At 36.2% G+C, this 24,741-nt stretch overlaps 1 protein-coding gene across 2 annotated transcripts in view; it reads right to left on the minus strand.

The window, feature by feature from the left end:
• Positions 1–248: 248 nt before the first annotated feature.
• Positions 249–24,741, minus strand: part of LOC131035944 (probable protein arginine N-methyltransferase 1) — a 30,924-nt gene continuing 6,431 nt past the window's right edge. For both annotated transcript variants that reach the window (XM_057967724.1, XM_057967723.2), the window contains 4 exons: positions 1,586–1,673; positions 1,321–1,436; positions 1,050–1,200; positions 249–826 (listed from right to left, as the gene is read on the minus strand). In XM_057967724.1, coding sequence (XP_057823707.1) covers positions 621–826; positions 1,050–1,200; positions 1,321–1,436; positions 1,586–1,673 — 561 coding nt within the window. In that variant the 3' untranslated portion in view covers positions 249–620. The remainder of the gene's footprint in view (positions 827–1,049; positions 1,201–1,320; positions 1,437–1,585; positions 1,674–24,741) is intronic.

Below are 24,741 nucleotides of genomic sequence, written 5' to 3' on the forward strand. Positions count from 1 at the left end.
TTCTGAATTGTTGATTGATAACACTAACATTACAAATGACTAAGGATGCTGACTTCATGTTAACAGTATGTAATTCTTCTGAATTGTTGATTGATAACAATTGCATTACAAATGACTAGTAGATGCTGAACTTACGCTAATCTTCGGAGTAGTTAATTCTAACATAACAAATTGACTTCAATAAATGCCCACTTAGTGCTAGCACTTACAACGAAAACTGATGCTAACTAGTTGTTCAGAATAATAGATACGTCAAAGGATTTTTCAAAATATGGGGTAAATACATGTAACTGTTCCATTGGGTATGTTAGAATAATGCAAGACTAACAAAATAGCAGGGGCCTCCTAACTTCACAAGAGAGGCTTTGAAAAACAATTGATTAATTAGAGAAACCTATATTCTTCACCGCCTGTACTGTGTTTACTCAAGATCGGGGATATTAGAATAATACAGAATTTGCAAAGTAACAATGATCCTCTATCTTCACAAGAAGCCTGTGGAAAATATTTCCTTCATTGTATATCCCAGATGTCAATACAATGAAGAAACAATTTAACGAAACATATACATTTCTTATGCATAAAAAATGTAATAATTGCATTTAATGAGCAAAAGTACATCAGCGCATCTTATAGCACTGTGTTCTTCCAGCCTGACAACGCTTTCCAGAAAATGAATAGTTCAATATAATGTCAACATCACGCGGATTCTTGGCATTCGGAGCAACAGTCATGCTTCCAAGAAGTGATTCCCCCTCACACATGGTGATCACATCTTCCAGATACATTACAGTTTGCTTCCAATGAGTAGCACGAGATCTAGGCCCTATAATGAGAACCAACTTGATCACATCAGCCTACATTTCAATAATTTTGGGAAGCATTTTGAAAATGCTAACAGAATTTTTTCCTGAGAAATCAGTGCAATAATTTCACTACATATACAAGAAAAGAAGCACAGGCTACATTCTCAAGCAAACCCATTGAGATATTGAAAGCAACATCAGAATCAGATTATACTTAGCTTCTCTACTTAAATCTATAATTACCTGTTGAAAACCCCATGACTTTATGACAATTGGTAAATGCAACATCAAAGTATGCCACCAAAGCATGGACAAAATCATTGCGCTCAGCCACAAGCTTGAATGATGCAGTAAAGGATGCATCTCCAGGGCTCATCTTTGAAATGTCCATTGTCTAAAATTTGAATAAGAAGCACCATGAATTTTATGATTAATACCAAAAAAAGCTTACCAGCAGATAAGGAATGGAGTTCAAGTAAGGCATATAATGAAATGCAGCTAACAAAAATTAAACCTTCAGCAACTGGCAGTTTGTAACTATTTGATTCTGGTCAACTGTGTCCACAAGAGGTTCCAACATGGCTTGCTGCCTAATGCAGCTCATGTCAAAGCCATAGACACGATCCCAGACTGCCAAGCATAAACATCAGCTATCAGATACATCACCCAGTGAAGTCTAAAATATCTTAAAATAACACAAGATAATCTGATTCACTCTATGTTAAGCTAAAAATTCAATTGCAGTAATGTCTGTGGGAGCCTTGACAAATGAAACTTACAGTCTATCTTCTCTTGTTTGTAGTCTGCATCCTCAATGGCCGTTAGGAAGAGGGAAGCCCTATCCGGTAACACAACACCACCAGGGATCTACAAATAAGGACTTGTCAGACAAAAATGACGCGAACAAAAAGCATTCGGCATTATAAAGTTCCAAAGTGTGACAAAAACTGGTTGGTACAGTACAATCCTTTTTAAATAAGACTTCTTTAAAAAGTCCGTGAATATTATGAAATCATTCGACAGGAGGAGTGTAAATAACTTACTAACAGAAAAATAAGAAAAAAAATTGTTGATACATGGAATGAAGATGCTTTTTTTTGTTGACATATATGATATAATGAAGATGCTTATTAGAAGTCTAAAAGCCTGACCAAATGATTTAAGTTTATGTCAAATGAATCACAAATGTAATAGCACAAACTTCTTTTGCCAAGTCCCCGGTCAACATTCAAATATGGTTTTACCATGAATTTTACAACCACAATGTCTTGTGAATTGTTAAGACGCATTTCAAAACCTATTTCATTGTGTGTGTGCGCATGAGTGCATAAGTAACCAGAGATTGTGGGAATTGCATTTTGAAGATGATCCCATGTATATTTCTGAAGATGATCTCACAATCATGACATTTAATTCACACAGAACAGCAGCCAAAATTAAGACAAGAATTAACCTTGTATCAGAACCTCCTAATATTAGATACTTTCAAATACAAATAAACAATCCATGCATTGTGCAATCTATTTTATTACGTTTAAATCAGATGATGATAAAAGACGTGATAAATACAACGGCAAGTTAACAAAAAACACCATATATAACATATTGTCATGACCATACTATGAAAGAAATCTCAAACACACATTGGCCAGGGGATTCAAAGAGGACAAAACCAGATAGAATTTCCTGACATAGACAAGGGTCCACAGCCTGAGCTGAGAAACATCTACCTTGCCTATTCATAATGAACATGCCATGCGAGCTTGTGCAAGGTGGAGGACGCAGATTAATTGCTTACTAGGTATTTGCTTTTCAGCTAAAATCATGGATAAGGGATTTGATGACTGGCTAAACTTACAGTTTCTACATGCAAAGATGAGCAGATAAACACCTGATTCTCGTGTATTTTGAATTTTCACAGTTCATAAATGTCTTCAGTATCTTGTAAAAAGGCATTATAATTGACCAAGTTCCGTGCCTTTTCATGGTTTTAATGTTGATTTCAGTCTCTCGTAATCAACTTTTCTTGGCCACAAAGATGAATTCTAAGCCAGTCAGGAAACTTTTATCAAAATTATTAGTTGAAACTAATAGCAGAAATTGTTTTTTTCTAACTTTTTTCTTAGAAACCAATAGTGCCCTGCATCTATTTTGAAAGGGCTATAATTTGAGATCAGATGCATGCTAATCACTAGTTTCAATAGACAGAATCGTTCTTTCAAGGCATCATGTCTGTAGTCTTTACCACTGCTGTTTATTATCGCCATAAATCAAATCTGTCCATCAAGTTTGCAAGTTTTGTAATGATGATTGTTAATATGTTGAAGAAGTTGAAAAATGGAAAAGTGAACCTACGAAACTAATGCAAATTAACGATTGAAAACCAACAAACTTGAACAGACAAATATAATATTTTACCATTCTTGATCAGTTTTAAACTACCAAGGTGATAATAGTTGTTATATTGACATGCTCATTTATATAAATTTATAGATGCAAAGATTTTGTCGCTAATTTGAATGGAGGAAAATCAACAAGAGATATTTCCAAATCATTTAATAGTTGCACTGTTTAACTATTTAATTGAAACTCAGCCATTACTCCAATGCTTGCAACTTCAAAAGTTGAACTAGCCATGTATTCACCCAGAATAGACTTCAAGCATAGTTAAAACATAAAAGTTCCCATAAGTTCAGTACATTTCACTGTTTCACATCGTATTACCAGACATTATTTAAAGAATGATGCTAACTCTCATATCTTCATAATCTAGCCCCTAGATTCTATAACAACATAAACAACTTCAACATCAAACTTGCTGCATAATCTAATTCATGCTCATTAATGAAAATAGTGCCAACATCCACTACAGCTACAAAGAGACATAAGTTCATCTTGAATTTTCAGAGCATATGGGCTGAAGACGAGTTAAAAATGACAGATGTCATGTGCACAAGCTGGTAAACAGATTTTACATGACAAAAAAGAGAGCTGTCATCATAGTCGATGCATTAACCAGACATTGATACATATAGTCATCCTCCTTACTGAACCTGATGCATGATCTAATGTATGATCATTAGTGCTACAATAAACATATGTTCACTAAAATTTCAGAGGATGTGAGTGGCTGAAGATAAGTTAGAAAATGAGAGATGCCATGTACACAGGTTAAAGAACACAGCCTACAAAACAAAAATAAGAGAGCTGTGATTATAGTCAATGCATTAACCAGACATTAACAGATTCAGATATCCATATTGTTAGGATAGGTGTTGAACACCTTGAAATCCTAGTAGAAACAATGTTGTATTAATGTTGTCAAAAATTGCCCCCTCTTGGAATGGGACATGCACCCTTGAGGGAAGCCATGAATTTATATTCAGCCATTTGGAATGTATGTCATCACATTGTAAGAGTAGTGATGAGAGGAGTTACAAGTAAACTGTGTAAGATATCCTTTGACTGTCTATTCAGAGCAGTGTGTAGAAGAGTTACTCTTGGACACCTAGGTTTGACCATTTGACTTGCATGTTGGGGGGTTTAACTATCTATCTTGGAGCATTGCATTTGCATGAAGGAGAGGTAGCAATTGGGTTTGAGTGGTCATCCAGGAGCACGAGTCAAATGCCTTTTGTTTGGAGCGCGTGGCTTTGCAATCACGTGAGATTTACAAAATTGCACTTTATCCATAAATTGATGCAATAAGATGGTGTTTTGAAATGCATAGGTTTGGAGAGTGTGGGAATGGACTGCCGGATTGCTTGATTGCAGATCGTATTGCTACCACATTACTTGTAGGATCATCCCATTATGTCTGTAAATTCATTTTAAATTAATGTAGTGAGGGATCTACATTTGAGGCTAGGCTTTTTCAATATGGCTTTCCCCAAGGTAAATTATGTGTGTAATGTCCCCTACCTGATCTATTTCAACAAATTAAAATTGATTGATATTCTTCAATTAGTTATTAACAAGTGCTTATCTATTTTCCTCATTAGATGATTAATATCATTATTAATATAGATATCAGACCTTGTTACTACTTCAGTTTTAAGGGAGAAGGGTTTACGTATGTTACCAAAGCGCTTAGAGACCAAATACAATAGGTTCCCTCAAAGTTTACAGATCCAAGCCCTTACCTATCTTGGGTCTATAGACTCTATACCCTCAAGGCTTATGAGTCGCTGATCCCCACCCTATCTTGGGACTTAACCTATTGCTTGGATTTAGACTGCCCCTCTTTGGAACATCTCATCCCCATCTTCTTAAATACTGACAGTAATAACATGATTTAGACTATAAGTACACTAACTTCTCATGTATTATAAATATATATGAAATTAAGTATGACTGTCATACATATTGCAGTTTATAACAATATTATTACTAGATTCTGCATAACAACTTTATCAGGCTTCATATACTAAGCATACATATTAAGCACATCCCCATGCATACCACCAAGAACACAAATGTTAGTGCCTATAACTTGATAACAAATCTGATCTGATCTGATCAATGGTGATGTCACTAGATGCTTTTGATTCCTTCCCTTTATATCTCTCAATTTGAGGGAGAGGTCACACCTCTTCATCATGTATGCCCTTTGGCAAGAGACATACCCTTTCACCATTAGCACCCTTTGAAAGAGTGCAACTCTTCATTATTTCTACCCTTTGAAAGGGACACAGCCTTTCATAATCAGATCTGCACTTCTCATTACCAAATTATCCCCCCCTCTCAAATGAGGTTTTCTTCTCCCTTTTATATCTCATTGTTGAGGGAGTCGCAACTTTTCCTTTCATGTCTTTTGACTTTTCATTAACTTAATTAATTTTTAATTAATCATATTTAATTATATTATTTTATATTTAATTAATCATATTTAATTATATTATTTTATATTTTAATTTAATTTTTAATGTTTTAATTTTATTATTATCATTTATTATTAAATTCTATTTCAGAGTGGGGACATTACAATGTGTCATCCTGATTATGTGCTTGTCTAGTTATTAATTTCTTCTTTCACATTTCAATTTCATATCAGTCTTATTTCCAATTTATAACAGCAAGTTAGATCATATTTGAAACCTGTTATATGCTCCTAAATTCTAACTGAAGAACTTAACTTATATTTCCAACATTTGGTACTAGAGCTTGTGTTAACTTGACTTATGAAGGAGAGGACACCTTGGCCTGGTTGTAGTTAACGCTTTGGCTTTTGGTTGATATCAGATCATTCAGAAACTATGGCTAGCACCTCAAGAAATGAGTAAGAGAAGTTCAACAAATGACACTCCAAGTTGTGGAAGCTGAAGATAGAAGGTCTATTGGTAGAGAGATATCAATGAATTGCAGTAATTACAACACCAAGGTTCATTTATTCTAAAATGGATACAAAGGATTGAAAACGGCAAAAAAGAACAATCAGGTTATACCTCTATGATTCAGTTTTAACAAATGTTTCTGGAGATGAAAGATGACATTGCACAAAACTTACAGAATAAAATCGCAACATTGTATCAAAACCAAAAGTCTTATCTGTAGAAATTGTGTTCATTAAAAGTGAATAAGGGAGACTCCATAGTTGATCATTTAAATAAATTTAATATAACAGTGAGTTAATTAACTTTCATAGATGTAAAAGTAGGAAAAGTGAACAGATGTATTACTTTGCTTATTATTTGATTCATAGTATAACTTACCAAGACCATTGTTGATTTTAGGATCAGATTTGCAATAAGCAGAAACGCAGAAATACAACAGCACATGAAAAATAGAACACAGCATATATCTTGAGAAAACCCTCCTACTTGAGCGAGAAAAACCCAACAAGAAATGATCTCTCTTTTATATATATATCAGATGAATAAGAGCAGAAAATCTGCTTACAACTCAGGCCCTACTCAAGGCTGAATTTGATACAAAGAATAGTGATATCTCTCCTTGATACAAATGAATAATCTTCTCCTTGAGATCTGACCTGCTGGAATGGCGAACTTCTACTGGAGGTGCGAATGAAGTAATTTCAATTGATTGATTTTATTGAATGGTCTCCACCTTGTATATATAAAGCAATGTGTCTCTTCATATAGGTCGGCCTCATATAATTTGTAAGTCAAGGCCGATCAACCTTGAGAAACATTATTTTAATTTTACTTAGGAGAAAATATCTCCCTAAGCTACAGACACTAACACTCCCTCTTAGCTAGGGAGATATTTTCCAAATATCCACGTCATGGAGTCTCTCAACATGACACCCACAATGGCTACACCCGTTTGTGGAAAAGACACATCTCAATCTCAGAGAATTACTAAGGTTCATCACGGAGTCTCTCAATGTGATGCCCACAATGGCTACTCCTATTTGCAGAAAGAAACACATCGTCATGGAGTCACTCAACATGACGTGCTCCATGGCTACTCCCATGTGTGGAAAGGAATATGTGCACAAGTGCCCATCACAGAGTCACTTAACGTGATGTTGTCATAGAGTCACTCAACATGATGTCCACCATGGCTACTCCCATGTGTAGAAAAACACAAGTACAAAGGATTCATCATGGAGTCTCTCAACATGACATCCACCATGGCTACTCCCAGAGGGTGGATAGAACCACATCTCCATCTCAATGATGGACAAGGGCTTTCACCACAAATTTCTCCGTCTCAAAGAAAAATGCATTAACAAGGACTTTCACCTCAAATTTCTCCATCTCAGAGAAAAATGCATTAACAAGGGATTTCACCTCAAATTTCTCCATCTCAAAGAGAAAAATGCATTAACGAATGATAATGTGACTCCCTCTGAAGCTCCATGTATTTGCTATTTGCATCAACCTCTTGACCTCCTCGTCCAAGGTTGCCTCAGTTGGTTCGTCAGACTCCCTCTGAATGTTATTTCCTCCTCTTTGAAGAAACTGATCATAATCTGTATAGGTTCTTCCTCTTCGAGAGATGTCTCAACTCAATCCCATGGCTGTAAGTTGTGTAACTCCATACATTTCTTCAACTTGTGTGATTTCCTCACAAGATGCAGCAAGCTCTTCCTCTATTGAATGCAATCCATCATCATCCTTATGCTCCTCGATCCGTTCTCAAAGCATTTTTAGAGAGATTACTAATAGTTCATAGACCACCACATGAAGCATGCATGATTCACTGCATGAATTAGATTAAAAAATTCATGGTCATTATTCAAAGTACAAACATAAAAAATACTTATCTCTTTATTACAAATATCCTAAGTTACCGGTTCCGGTTCGGATTCGGGTTCGGATTCGCGGGTTCGGCAAAAAAAAAAAAATTTGGGTACGGGTAGGGGTTCGTCCGTACATATATATATATATATATATATATATATATATATATATATATATATATATATATATAAATTTTTTTTAATATATATATATATGTTCAAACTTAAAACATCAAAATTATATATGTTCACAGTTCAAACATACAAATGTCAAATATGAAACATACAATGTAACTTTCCCATACAATGATACATAAATGATAACAAATAAATCATAAATCATAAATGATAAATCCATAATTGCCAATGCCAATAAATCATAAATGATATTGTTTTTTTATTGTTTTTAATTGCTTTCTAACCCGTGGGCCCCGTTTTTGGGAACCCACGGGCTTGGGTTCACCCGGGTCCTCTTGGGTTCACCCGAGTCCTCCTGGGTTCGCCCTGGGTCCCACCCGGGTCCTGCCCAGGCGGCTGGGTTCCCTGTGGGTCCTGCAACCCAGCCGCCTGGGCAGGACCCAAGTGGGACCCAGAGCGAACCAGGCTGGGACTAGGACCGGGCACGGACCAGGACCAAGACCCAGCCAAAATAGGCAAGAACCGGTATCACAACAAATATCCAATAAGTGATGCCTTTCAGATTTCGATCTCCATAATTTTCCTTCCGATGTATTACTCACACACAGCCATCATTGAAAAGACAGTATACACTTAGCAATCGACACAGCTTCATTACGGCTTCTCCTTCAGACTCATGGCTGGAACGATGTCCTGGTAAAGCAATGACAGCAATGCTGACCCAATTGCATTCTACCAAATATCGAATTCCTTTATATCTTACGGGCTGCAATTGTGTTATTTGAAGTAGTGCAAACTTTCTCAGCAAACACCGAATATAAACCAGAGCCTCAATATCAGAATCCAACTGAATGTGTTGTGGAGAGCTGAGCCTGGAAATGACAATGAAGACTCCCAAAGTCGAAGTGATCATATGCTGTGATTTCAATACTCAACAAATCACGAATTCTCCAGCAAGGAATTGATCACCAAGATGAATTCGATTCACTCAATACTGAAATTATTCTTTAATGAATCAAACTTCCCAATGTCTGGAAAATACTCCTCAAAAAAAACTTCACAAAACCTAACTTCCAAACTCTGCAATAGAGATTCACATAGAACAGTTGTCTGAAATGACGGCAAGGTATATCAGATCATACATGAATCTGGCAATACCAGGCTATCCTATGCTCAAGCAGAGCAATCTCAGATCTACGTATTAAATAACGCTTATAGTACTGAACACCCTTCTTGCAAGGTGCGCACAAGTAATTCCCGGAGTATTGCTTAGGCTAGGATGGATCCACCGTGGATAGTATGCTGCTGTCTACAGAGAATGATGATGTTGAATCTGCTTGCCTGGTTCTTGCACTGATTGAGTGGACAGCAATTGAAGAGAATGGCGCTCAAAGGTGGCGCCCTCCCTCAGACCGCATGGAGAATAAGTGCCTTGAATATATCTGAAACCTGGCTCTGATACCATGTTGATTTTAGGATCAGATTTGCAATAAGCAGAAACAGAGAAATACAACAGCACATGAAAAATAGAACACAGCATATATCTTGGGAAAACCCTCCTACTCGAGGGAGAAAAACCCAGTAAGAAATGATCTCTCTCTTTTATATATATATCAGATGAATAAGAGCAGAAAATCTGCTTACAACTCAGGCCCTACTCAAGGCTGAATTTGATACAAAGAATAGCGATATCTCTCCTTGATACAAATGAATAATCTTCTCCTTGAGATCTGACCTGCTGGAATGGCGAACTTCTACTGGAGGTGTGAATGAAGTAATTCCAATTGATTGATTTTATTAAATGGTCTCCACCTTGTATATTTACAAAACAATGTGTCTCTTCATATAGGTCGGCCTCCTTTAAGAAAGATAATAATATAAAATATAATTTGTAAGTCAAGGCCGACCTGCCTTGAGAAACATTATTTTAATTTTACTTAGGAGAAAATATCTCCCTAAGCTACAAACACTAACAACCATTATTGGTATAGCTTTCAACTTTTAAGTTAAAACTTGAGAAAGTTGTGTCACCCTAATAAGTAAAAATTTAAAGAAAAGACCTATGGATGATGCCTCTAAAGATGCTCTCACAGAGAAAGCTTCTCCAAAGAAAAGGAGGTTAATGAAATCAACGGTGAGACAATATGAGAGATTCAATAACTATGATTAATATCATGGAGATACCCATTGTGGATTCAAACTCCAGCTAAATGTGAGTATACTCTCACTTAGTGCCCAAAAACAGCTTACAAGATTGACCTTCTACTGAGCTCCAAGATGTTTAACTCCCAAAGAACCAAACAATCCCAAAAGATCTCTCTACCCTTACAACTTCTATGACAATCATGAACATCAGAAAAACAATGTCAATTCTTGCTACAACAGCTCTCTACAAGAGAATTAAGACCTAAGCCTATATGATTTTGACCTCCACAAGGTTATATATAGACTTTCCTACCATAGAGAAGCTGGAACAACCATCCAAAAGGAAGAGGAAGAGAAATAACACAAATCTAGAACATCATATGACTACACATAATGAATATGCCACTTCTGACAAAGAGGCAATCGTGCATTTGCAACAAATTACTTGCAGTCTATGACAAACTTGATATTTTACACCAAGTTTCCAAGATAAGGATGTATTTAGAGGACAAATTTTTTGGAGGCTATTTTTGAGGAAGGCTAATAACAAATGGGAAAATTTTGGAACTATAAGGTAATTTTAAATATTCAAATTTCTTATGATAAAATTGATAAGGCATTCAACATATATATTATAGATTATTTATCCTTAATACATAACATTTAAAATGAATGGAGAGTTCACATGGGAGAAAAACAAATTGACAAAATTTAATTGCTTTCATTAAAGAAGACTCAACCAAATCTTTCCAATGTGCTTTTGAAATTGAAGAAGACTCTTCTCCTAAACCTTCTCACATTCTCCCAAATCAATCTTTTGAGACTCCTCATAAAATGGCAAAGTGAAAGCATTTTCTATTGAATTCAGATCAGGTTTACAAAGCACTTGATCACTCATTGAAATCTACCTTTCTTGAGGGTCAATGCTTGGCACATGCAAGAAAAAATTCTTGACTTTGAATGGAGAAGGGAAAAGAGGCTACTATCCCAAAACCTTTTTTCTATTTTATTCCTATATTTTATATTCTCCTCCAATTCCAATTCTTGCACTTTGACATGTCCTAGATCAGTCTTTGATTTTAGAGTATTGTCACCAAAATTGGAGTATCCATTGTTTGAAAATGAAATTGCATGTTAGCAACCTAGGATATATGAAGAGCTGTTTTATTATTAGTATATATTGCTTTTATGGAACCAACCCAAATAGCTGTTTTTTTTTAATTACTAAATGTGGCTTTTATGGGGCCACGCCCAATTATATTAATATGCTAAAAAGTTTACACATATCCCCTTTGCATAGAGAAGTTTTCACCGACTTTACAATGTTTACAATAATAACATAACGGCCTTGTGACAAAATGTGCCATGAACACCATCGTTGTCTATCTACTTTAGAGGCTGAAGGCAAAATAGCCTTGGAGACATGTACATCAATATATTCTAATTCAAAAACTATGTATCCTAACTATTTTCATTCTCATCATTCCTCATTCACTATTTTCTCCATTTAGCCATCCTCTTCAGAATCTTTATCCCACGCAAAAGACCAGTCAAAATCTTACTCATCATCTAAGACCATGATTGTCATTTGGAAACCAATGCCCCACTTTGCATTTGCCTTCCATCCTACAAATTTAGCTCCTATGGCTTGGATAATGAAAGGTATCTAAGGGCCCATTATATGCAAGTAACAAATAGGACCATGGCTCATTTTCCAATCACAACTCAATGCCAAGGATGGCAAAGTCCAAGATTTTCTTTAATCCCCAAAGCCATTTGGTCCTTACCAGCTTTCACATAAGTTTCTTGATGTTTTCCTTTTCCACGCTAGATTATAGCAGTGTCGCGAGAAATATAGATGCCACATCAATGTTGACACAATAATGGCGGGAGAAATTCATATATAATTCGCCCATAAACATTTCACTGAAATACAACACTAACGGAGCCCACATCTTGAAAAAACACTTCAGCTTGCCCTCAATGATAACACCTAAAAGCCATATTTTGCTTGTTCGTCAAGAGGCAAATTGCAATGTCCATTTTTTTGACAAATATTGTTGCTTTGAGATAAAGAGGGGTTCACTTCCATTTTTGTAGAGGGTGTGCAATGATTACAATGCATTTGATAGTTTCAAACACTTCAAATATTCATTTTGCACATATCATACATTAATTAGTCTTTCATTATTGCTCTTGGATATCATGTGATCATCAATTCGTGTCATCATGAGATCGTAGTCCTCAACGAATGACAAATCCAAAAACATCTCCTAGCAATCTGAGTCGATGGCCCAATTAACCATGTGATTGGCCACATCGTTGGCCTTTCTATATATGTGTGAATAAACTACTATAGTCAATCCCCTACTTCTTGAAAGAGTTTATTTAGATTCCAATTGGATGCCAACATATTTTTTTTGGCATTGATGGTTATTAGGGAGTCACCTTCAATACTAATATAATCTTTAAAAAGGAAATTATTGCTCTAAGTTCAACTTTATTATTGGTTCCATTTAATAGTTTCTTAGCTGCTAGTGCCAAAATGTTGCCTTTGTGCTCTCTAACTACACACTCGGCCCCAGACTTGCACAAATTTCCCCGAGAGGCCACATCAAAGTTAACTTTGATCCACTCAAGGTCAAGTGGTATGCACCAGGCATCTACTTTCAAATTGAAGATCAGTTGAACCGAAGAAGGTGCCTCATGAATAGGAGGGATATATGAACAGTTTTTGTTTTGTCTATAAGTAACACAAAATTGATGTGAAGAATGTTGCCATCTAATGTTTCAAAAGTCAATAACAAAAAAAAAATGCCTCCTCAAATTCACTAATATGATTAATGTTATAACCCACATCACAAGGTTTGCCATTTTTTGGGTAGGAAGTTAAAAAACTTGGCAAAGTCCAAAGAAATCTAAAAACATCATTCTCATTCACCCTAAAATTCAGAAGAAATATGGCTTGGCCATTTTTAGTTAAAATATATTTTATAACAATGTTTTTACTTAAAAGGTTTTTTATGTAAATTGAATATTTGTGACATGTTGAAACACATTACAAGCTTCATTGTGAACATGTGAATGCTAAAACTACATGTTATATTCAGCACAAGTCAAAAAAAAAAGGTAAAAATTTTGAGAAGCTCCTTCCAAATTCTAGCCAAGATAATTTCAAAAAAAGGAAAAAAGAAATTCTTCCTAAAATTGCAATAAAAAATATGCAAAATGTCTTAATTATAAGAAAAGATCACAGCGTGTAATGTCACCTAATGTTTTGGGATTTTCCTTAAATGGTGACTCTCATAATTCAACCAAATAAATAAAAATGCAACATTGTAATTCAAATTTTTGCATTAGGCTAAAGTTGAAAAAACATAAAAAATTAACCTGTCAAGCTAATAAAAAGAAAAGAGAAAAAAACATAGAAGAAATCACCAATTGAACATAACAATTGGCATCATTTCCCTCCTCAAATTGGTTTACATCCATTGTTTTACAAATTATAATAGATCCACTATTCCACCTAATGTAATGGTGAGGGAAGAAAGACTTGAGGGCATGAGTTTTGGGCTCAGCAAAAGAAGAGTTGTGAGCGGCAAGTATCAAAGATTCAATAGACCACGATCTTTTTTTGTTAACTTTATTTGGTTTTTTTTCTTTTTAATGTCATGTTTTCCTCCCTTTTTTTCAATTTATAGAATTTAATATATTAAATTTAAACTATAACTCAATCCAACAAAATTATTATTTTTATTTTATTTATTTAGTATTTTATTCAATATGTGAAATTTTATATATAAAATATAAAAAAATAATAATTCAACATATTTTAATAATGTTTAACAATTTTGTGGATTTATTACCCCTATATTTTTAAAAAGTTCAAATTTTCATTGTCAAACTTAATCCAAATTTTATCTTTGTTGAACTCAAACATTAACACGAAACTTCTAACATAGGTTATAGGTTATAACAGCTGATATCTTGCCTTTGAATGACTGCAAATATGTCAAAACAGTGACAAAAAACTAAAACCCTAAAAACAGTCTGCAAATGATCACAAAAATATAGAGAATTTGTGGCCACCAAACCCTGCCCAACTTGAAGAATATGACCAAACATTTATGCTTATGATGACTGAAAAATCATTTTGAACCCTAGGTATCATGCTGAAATGTCTTAAATTTGATCATGGTCATTGTAAATCTTCACTTAACATGTAGAAATGCTAGAGACCTACATATAGAAGAAAAAGAACCTACTAAAACAATTATAACACCCTTACTAGAAGATACAAAACTGTTGTGTGCTAACAAAGTTTAATTTTTTACTCATTCTATCCTTTATTTACATCAAAGCATGAGTGCATGGAAACGATCAGCCATCCCATGATGTTTGAGAGACATCATTGACATACCCATATTTCCAAGCGTTAAGCAATTTTTTGATAGACAGTGGGGGACATTTCTAAGGCATCCCCACATCCCCAAAATGTTGTCAATACAAGGATACATCAAAAAAGGTTGAGGACACGTTTCCATGGAACATAGAAAATTTGTCATGGTGAATAAGCTTTCACCACTAGCACAAACTAGTAATCTTGCCAAACTAACAGAATATTTGTTTTGAAAAGCATCCTACACACTAAAACCTACACATGGATGTCTGATACACATTTGTCTCCAACTATCTACATATGATAAGGTACACTACTTTAATTTGGAGAAACATGCTCAACATTTTTTCTTTCCACCTCCCCTGAAGATGTTGGGACCTTCTTAAGCTGATCTATGCCCCAATAAGGATACAAAATGAAGGATTTACAGTTCTTGATGATCAATATTTGTTAACCCTCCTATGCATGGCTGCCTTGTTCTCATACGAAAATGGACTCCCAAGATGACACCACATGCATCTAAAGAAGTAATATCAAGCACTATTTCGTCAACAAAGTTATCTCCAACCAAAAATCTTCACTTAAATTGACTACTAATTTAGCATGCCAACACCTTATTTAACCCAACCCAACCTATAAGGTTTAGGGTGTTTGAACAGTTTTAAGGCTTAATTTATCCACCAAATCTTGTCAAACTAAGTAAGCTTGAGAGCATGAACCAAACAACGCATCAATCTTAACATTATCTATAGGCATTTTAACATTAAAAAATGTGCTTTGCCAACTATCGATCTTTTCAAAGTGCAGGAAAACTTGGAATCCTCCTCAAAATCACCATCAATTTCCTTAGCCTTTTGAATGACTACATTGTCTTCATTCATGGAGGGCATAGAGTTTTTCTTAGCTTGTTTGTGAGTGTAATGTCCCCACTTTGAAATACAATTTAATGATAAATGATGATAATAAAATTAAAATTAAAATATAAAAGAGTACAATTAAATATAATTAAATTTTAATTAAGTTAATGAATGGTTAAAAACATGAAATGAAAAGTTGTGACTCCCTCAAACATGAGATATAAAAGGGAGAAGAGAACCTCATTTGAGGGGATAATTTGGGGGAATCAGAAGTGCAGATCAGATATAAATAAGAAGTGCAGATGTGAGTGTGAAAGGTTGTGTTCCTTTCAAAAGGCAGAAATAATGAAGAGTTGAACTCTTTCAAAGGGTGTGTCACTTGCCAAAGGGGCATACATGATGAAGAGGTGTGACCTCTCCCTCACATTGGAGGATATAAAAAGGAGAAAGTCTCATTTGAGGAGTACATCCAAGGGAGATCAATTTGAAAAATAATTTATTATTCTCAAAGGGCAGCAATGAAGAGTGATGATTCATTTCTTATGAAGAGGTGTGACTTCCCACAAATGAAGATATAAAAAAGAGATTAATTCAATTGAGAAGGGGGAATTGGAGGAACCATCCATAAGATCAAAGAAGACAAGAAAGTCAATGGATCAATATCTAATATCAGAAGTAATAAGGATGAAAATTAGCAGACTTTGATATTTACAAGGGCAAGATTCAAGGCAATCCCAAAAGGGGACATTACAAGTTGTATCAGAGCATGATCTTGCCAGCCTGTAGGGTAAGGATAAATCGTATATGCATTATAATCAATGAGAAGGGATGTATTAACTCCATCCAAAAATATGGCAACAACTAAATGACAATGGCAAGACAATATGAGAGATTATTAAACATACGTGTATTGTGCAAAGAAGACAATCGAGTATATAATATATACACTAGATTAAGAGAGAATATTATGGAGATCTAAGGAGAAGTATATGAAGAGTTGGTAACAGACTTTTGAGAAGAGAACGTGGATACTTTATGACAATCTTATGATCAGATTATGGAAGACTTTATAGCAGATTTGTGGAAGAGATTTAATGTGAATTATGGAATAATGATTACCCCAAGAGATGGTTCTAGTCCTGGTTGGATGCTCCTTCCTCTTTTGGATAAAGTGAATTGGCCCAAGAGATGGTTCTCGTCTTGGTTGGAGGCTCCTACCTCTTGTGGATAAAGTGAATTGGCCCAAGAGATGGTTCTGGTCCTGGTTGGACACTCCTGCCTCTTGTGGATAAAGTGAATTGGCCCAAGAGATGGTTCTGGTCCTGGTTGGACGATCCTGCCTCTTGTGGATAAAGTGAATTGGCCCAAGAGATGGTTTTGGTCCTGGTCGGACGCTCCTACCTCTCATGGATAAAATGAATTGGCCCAAGAGATGGTCCTAGTCCTAGTTGGACGCTCCTACTTCTTGTGGATAAAGTGAATTGGTCCTGGTTGGACGCTCCTGCCTCTTGTGGATTAGTTACTCCAAGAAATGGTTCTAGTCCTGGTTGGGCGCTCCTTCCTCTCGTGGGTAAAATGATAGATTGATTGGCCCAAGGGTCCACTAGTCCTGGTTGGATGTTCCTACTTCTTGCGGACCAAGTAAACTATATCTACATGTGTATGCTTGTATCTAAATATATCCATGTGTCTACTTCGTGTTTTCATGTGTATGCTCTATGTTTTATGTGTATACTCCGTGTTGGGCATATCTACTACATGAATATTTATGATTACTGATTTCTATCATTGTGAATTCTATTTTTTTGTTGACCTAGAAAGATGAATTTATTTAGAAAAGAATATTGCAATTAGGGTCTTACATGTGTGTCATGCTTCTAATCCTCTTCTCAATGAATGAGGATTTCACCTTTGTTGTCTCAAAGAAATAACCAAACATAGTTCTTACGATTACAATTGATGAGAGAAAACTTGTCTTAAGATTACAAATCTTCAGGGGTTTGTTAGGAATCCTTGATTTGGGAAAATTTGGTTAAATTGATCATTGCTCGAGGACAAGCAATCTTGAGTGGGGCAGGCTGTAATGTCCCCACTTTGAAATACAATTTAATGATAAATGATAATAATAAAATTAAAATTAAGATATAAAAAAATACAATTAAATATAATTAGATTTTAATTAAGTTAATGAATGGTCAAAGACATGATATGAAAAGTTGTGACTCCCTCAAACATGAGATATAAAAGGGAGAAGAAAACCTCATTTAAGGGGATAACTTGGGGGAATCAGAAGTGCAGATCAGATATAAATAAGAAGTGCAGATGTGAATGTGAAAGGTTGTGTTCGTTTCAAAAGGCAGAAATAATGAAGAGTTGCACTCTTTCAAAGGGTGCTAATGGTGGAAAGGGTGTGTCTCTTTCCAAAGGGGCATACATGATGAAGAGGTGTAAACTCTCCCTCACATTGGAGGATATAGAAAGGAGAAAGTCTCATTTGAGGAGTACATTCAAGGGAGATCAATTTGAAGAATAATTTATTATTCTCAAAGGGCAGCAATGAAGAGTGATGACTCATTTCTTATGAAGAGGTGTGACTTCCCACAAATAAAGACATAAAGAAGAGATTAATTCAATTGAGAAGAGGGAATTGGAGAAACCATCCATAAGATCAAAGAAGACGAGAAAGCCAATGGATCAATATCTAATATTAATAAGGGTGAAAATTAGCAGACTTTGATATTTACAAGGGCAAGATTCAAGGCAATCCCAAAAGGGGACATTACAGTGAGCGGGTTTTATCAATATGTAATTTCCAACATGAGGACTATACATGACCATCCTTACCACAATGATCACCATGCGCAGATTTCATTGGTGGTTGTAAACTTGTTTTTTTATCCTTTTTATTGGCCTTAACTTCATTAGACTTGGAAGTGGAAGGACAGCCATCTATCTCAAAATATTAAGTATGTGAGCATGCTTCATCTGTCAACTAGCTTAGAAAACAATATGGACCTACATAGATGCTTATGAAGACCTCATATATATTTCATTAGTACTCATCTAACACATCTTTAAACATTTGTATAGCCCTTCTATAAATTTCACCAATGTCTTATTGAACACTTAACCTTCTTTTTACTCAAAAAATTGTCATTCCATACTCTCTTCTTCCTTGTGACATATTGGATAGAATTACTTCCTAAATAGTTGTTTAAACTGCTCCCAAGAACTATTATTAGTCATTTTCATAGCATGAAGCTAAGTCACTGCATTCGAATTTAAATTTGAATTTGAGTTTGAGTTCAACAACCATGAAATTCGGATGAAGTTTGACAAGGCAAAAAAATCGACATTAAATTTGCTTTATATAATTTTTTTTAAATATAAATGATATATCCATTAAATTATTAAACAAAAATTAATATATATTTTTTAAATTTTAAAACAAAACAAAAACACTAAATTAACAAGTAAAAATAAAAAATGCTATTTATTATTTAATATTTTACTCTAGATGACAAATCAATAAGTAAAATAGATTAATAATAAATTAAATATACTAAATATTAATATATTTATAAAAATTAATATAAATTAAAATTATAAAATAATAGAACTCTCACTCGGTAAGGAAAAAAACAATAATACTTTCACGTTTATAATTATGAATATGAATAACATAATACTTTCATGTTTATGAATATGAACAACATAATACTTTCACGTTTATGATTATGAATAACATAAATGAACTTCAGGGGAAACCTACAACGCCTAGGCAAGGGAGCACAAATAGACACAAACGGAGCCCCGAACGAATCACTAACACAGGCACAACCAACTTTAGTCGCGTGACGAACGAACTTCAACTTTAGTCGAAACCCTAAAAAAGCAAACTCATATTTCCGCCTATTACGGAAACGTAATTGGTAAAAAATTTGATAGTTATTTACAAAAGATCAACTTGTCTTTAAATAATGTACAAAGGATTGATGTTTCTAAATAAGAAACACTCGATATTAGAAAGAATCTAAAACAACAATATTTACATTATTTTACAAATCTGATCATTAAAAAATAATTAAGAATATTATTCTAATACCCTCCCTTAATAGTCAATCTGTCAACAACACTAAGCTGCCCCCTAAATTTAGCAAACTTATCTGGACCGAGTGACTTGGTGAGAATATATGTTGGCTGCTCCGCTGTTGGAACATATAGCAACTGAACTTAACCGTCTTCAACAAGCTTTCTAATGAGATGACAGTGAGTTTCCACGTGCTTGGTTCTTTCATGGAAGACAGGATTCTTGGCAAGTTTGAGTACTCCCTGATTATCACAGAACAAGGGAGTCGGATCTGCTTGAGATATCTGCATATCCACAAGCATCCAGCGAAGCCAAACTGCCTCACATGCTGCCTTAACTGCTCCCCGATATTCTGCTTCTGTCAAGGAGAGAGCTACTACCTACTGCTTTTTACTAGTCCATGTGACTACACCAGATTCCAAACTGAACACATATCCAGAGGTGGACTTCTTGTCATCAACCGAACCTGCCCAATCTAAATCTGTAACCACTAAGTCTAGGATCATGACTCCTAGAATAAAGAAGTCCATAATCAGAGGCGCCCTTTACATAAAGCAGCATACGCTTCGCTGCTACCCAATGATCAGCCTTGGGGGCTGTCATGAAGCGTGAAATGTAGCTCACTGCAAAACTGAGATCAAGCCTAGTAGCAGTAAGACAGATGAAACTGCCCACTAGTTGCCTGAATTGTGTTTCATCTACAGGAGGAAAATCAAACTTGGCTGACAACATCAATCCTGTCTTCATAGGTGTGGAAGCAGGTTTGCAATCCTGCATTCGAAACCTGTCAAGCAAGTTCCTGGCATACTTAAACTGAGAAATAAAAATGCTACCATCAGTCTGCCAAACCTCAACACCTAAACAATAATGGAGAAGCCCCAAATCTGTCATATCAAAATCCTTGCACAAGTTCTGTTTGATTTCTACAATCAAATGTGTTGAGCTGCCAATAATGATCAAGTCATCCACATAGACAACAAGAAAGAGAATATCATTACCAGAGTGTTTGATATACAGATTACTGTCAAAAGGACAGCGCTGAAAACCATGAGCAACCAAATACTGATCAATCTTGATGTACCACGCTCGAGGAGCCTGTTTGAGTCCATAGAGTGCTTTAACAAGTCTACATACTTGATGCTCTTTGTCGGCAACCTTGAAACCAGGAGGTTGTGTCATGTAGACTTCTTCCCGCAACTCCCTGTTGAGGAAGGCACTCTTAACATCCATCTGATGGACTTTCCATCCAAACTGAGCTGCAATAGCGAGAAGAAGACGAATGATACTCATCTTGGCAGTAGGAGCAAAGGTCTCCTCATAGTCAATACCCTCCCGCTGTGTGAATCCTCAAGCAACTAATTTGGCCTTGTATTTATCTACAGTACCATCTGCATGATACTTGACCTTATACACCCATTAGCAGCTAATGGGATTCTTCCCTGGAGGAAGATCAGAGAGAACCCAGGTGTTATTCTTCAGAAGGCTCTGGTATTCTACATCCATTGCATGTTCCCACTCTGGAATCCCTTTTGCTTCTGTATAGGTTTGAGGCTCATAAATACTATGAATGTTGGCCATGAGAGTAAAGTTAACTGTAGTTTGTTGATTGCCCTTATTTCTGGAAGATCTACCCTCAATGAGCTCATCAGGACGAAGATCACTGATGGTCTTAGTCCACCACTTAGGCCGGAGAGTAGAAGTGCCAACATCAGAAGCAAGTGGAAAAACTGGAAGTGGAGGTGGGACAGGAGGTGGAACTGGTACAGGTGGAAGATTAGCATTATCCGAAGGAAATTCAAGTACTGCATTAACAAAGTCAAAATCTACATCACCCCTCCCATCAGGTGAAACAAATGGAAGACGAACACCCAAATCAGAAGCCTTCAAAGGTTGATCCTCAGAATTCTGCTCGGACGAGGAAAGTTGAAATGGTCCTCATTCTTCATCAAAGACAACATCACAACTGAAGATGAAACGACCAATGTCTACATCAATCAACCGGTAAGCCTTATGGTTGTCACTGTATCCTGTAAACATAAGCTTCTGACTCTTGGAATCCAACTTAGAGTGCTTGGCATCTAGACTCCAAACATATGCGAGAGAGCCAAAAATTTTCAGATGGCTGATCCTGGATTAGCGACTAGTCCATGCTTCCTCAGGAGTCTTCCCCTTAACGGCATGAGTGGGAGCCCTATTAAGGAGATAGACTGCAATAAACACTGCTTCTGCCCAATACTTCTTAGGACCATTTCTATGTTCCAACATAGACCTAGCCATTTATGTAATGGTGCGGTTGCGACGTTCTACAATGCCGTTTAGCTGAGGGGTGTAGGGTGTAGTTAACTGACGTTTTATACCATGTGTATCATAGAACGTGGAGAAAGCAGTAGAACAAAACTCCCCCCCATTATCAGACCTAAGAGTAATAATAGAACAACCAAACTCTTTTTCTACCAAGGCCTTAAATTTCTGAAATATAGGAAATACATCTGATTTTTGTCTGAGAAAGTACACCCACATTTTACGACTGTAATCATCAACAAAAAGTAAGAAATACCTGCACCCAGTAATAGAAGAAGTATTCATTGGACCACATACATCAGTGTGGACCAACTGTAGTACCTTAGATGCTCGCCATGAGTCACCATCCTTGAATGATGTCTTGTGTTGCTTCCCAGCCTGGCAAGCTTCACAAACTCACTGATTCTGAGTTTGAATTTCAGGTAGCCCATGTACTAAATCTTCCCGAACAAGCTGAGCAAGATAATGAATATTCAAGTGACCATATTGTTGATGCCATAGACGGGTGATAGAAGAGGATTTTTCTGCTAAGGCATGCTCAAGAGAATCACCTGTATCCACAAGTTGATAAAGACCATGATCCTCAATACCAATAGCAATAGTAGCGTGTGTCGCACGATCAGCAATCGAACACTTATGTGCACTGAAGATGACATCAAGCTGAGGAGAATGCCGAATAATCTAACTCACAGAGAGAAGGTTTAATTCCATGCCAGGAACGTAGTATACATTGAGGAATATGAGATTCCTCCCACCAGATTGTATCTGAACGTTGCCCTTGCCGACAACGGTATACTCTTCACCTCCAAAAATAACTAAATCAGTATAGGGAGAGAATTTTGTAAACCAATCACGCCTGTGAGTGAAATGCCGAGAAGCACCAGAATCAATATACCAAGCAAAAGATTTCACATGATTTGCAAGTCTTTTAGCCATGAAGGTGTAAAAGGTAGACTCTTTCTGCTCTGTGTGCTCAGCAACATTGGCTTTAGGCTGAGACCCTCCCTGCTTCCGCTGTTCGAAAGCTATCCGATTGCGACAATCCTTGATCATATGGCCATAATTGAGACAATAATTGCACTGAACCTTCTTCTTCGAACCTTCCTGTGACTGATTAGAGCCCTTCTGCTGAGATGACTGGGAGGACTGAGATTTGCCTTTATCCTTGTGAGAGGATTTGGCTGCAAATGCTTGTTCAGAGGAGGATGAAGTGGCACCGCTACCAAACTGTTGTTTCCAACGATCCTGTTGCAGAAGTTTGGTGCACAACTCTAGAAAATTTAGATCAACATTTGTAGATGTATTGTTGAGAGTCTCTATGAAGTGCTTGTAGGATTTTGGTAGACTCTTCAGGGTTATGACTACCATATCCTCTTCCTCCATTTTCCGACCAATGGCTTCGAGCTGATCTTGAATGTCCTTAATCTTCGTGAGAGGCTCCTATAAGGACATGCGTTCTTCCATCATGATGGAGAACAACCGGTTCTTCAAAAAGAACGCTCGGCTTTTGTCGAGGATGTCTCATGCAACTCCTTCAGATGCTTCCAAATTTCTGAGGCTGATTTGCCAAAAGGAATCTGAGGTAATTGATCATCTGTGACAAAGAGCTTAAGAAGCAACTTCTTGATTGCGGTCATCAAACTTGTCTTGATCTGCTCTGACCGCGAAAGGACGAGATTCTTTTCCCAAAACAAGATCATCTAGGCGACGGTATTCAAAGATTGTCAGCATCCGTTGCTTTCAGGTGTAATAATTTTTGCCGTTGAATCGATGACTGCCTTCCAACACCAAATTGGTCAACGACATCATTATGCACGTTTCCCAATGCACAAAAATGAGAAAATCTGAAAGGCATGAGTCTCAAATAAAGGCAAAATCAAATACAGACTTCGAAAAAATTCGAAGTACGACTGACATGGGTTTCAAGAAAAAAATTCCAGCTGACCCAAAAAAAACCAACGAAGACCCAAAAGAGCTCTCAAAAAACCCACAAGGAATCTGAAATCAAAATGCAGATCCAATGGTTCAAAAAATCAAGGCACAAAAAACGATGCACCTAGAAAAATCGGATAGCAACCCAATTCAAACCTCGAAAAACCTAAAAGGAATCAGTAATTGAAAAAAAATTCCGACTTGAAACAAAGGGTATAAACCCTAGCTGAAAAACAGAAACCCTAGGTCGTGAAAAAAAATTGTGCAGGAAGCTGAAAAAATTTCGCGTTGCAGAGAAGAAATCCATCGCCAAAAAAGGGAATCCTCGTCGCGAATTCGTGTCGTGCGCAGAAGAGAATGCACGTCACGCAAATCAAAGACACGAAAGTCTGAAAAACACGAGCAGAAAATCATGTCGCCTAGCAAAGGTCGGGTGGCAAGATTAAAAGCGTCGGAAAAAATTCAGGGCTGACGCCAAAAATAACAGAGAGGCGGCAAAAAACAGCCGCAGAGAAAGCCCTTGCACACCCAAAAAAAAAAAGCGTGCGTCACGATTTAAAAAATCGCACAAGATAAGATCGTGGGAGAGAAATGCAAATCGCACAACAGGGCGCACAAAAACAAATCCACAACAATTTTTTACGTCACAATATGCAGACAGGAGCCTAAGGAACGATTTTGAAAAAGAAAAATTTGTTTTCAAAATCTAAAAAAATTGAGGCTCTGATACCATATTACGAAAACGTAATTGGTAAAAAATTTGATTGTTATTTACAAAAGATCAACTGATCTTTAAATAATGTACAAAGGATCGATGTTTCTAAATAAGAAACACTCGATATTAGAAAGAATCTAAAACAACAACA

This window comes from Cryptomeria japonica, chromosome 3, assembly GCF_030272615.1.
Source record: "Cryptomeria japonica chromosome 3, Sugi_1.0, whole genome shotgun sequence".
Lineage (NCBI taxonomy): Eukaryota > Viridiplantae > Streptophyta > Pinopsida > Cupressales > Cupressaceae > Cryptomeria > Cryptomeria japonica.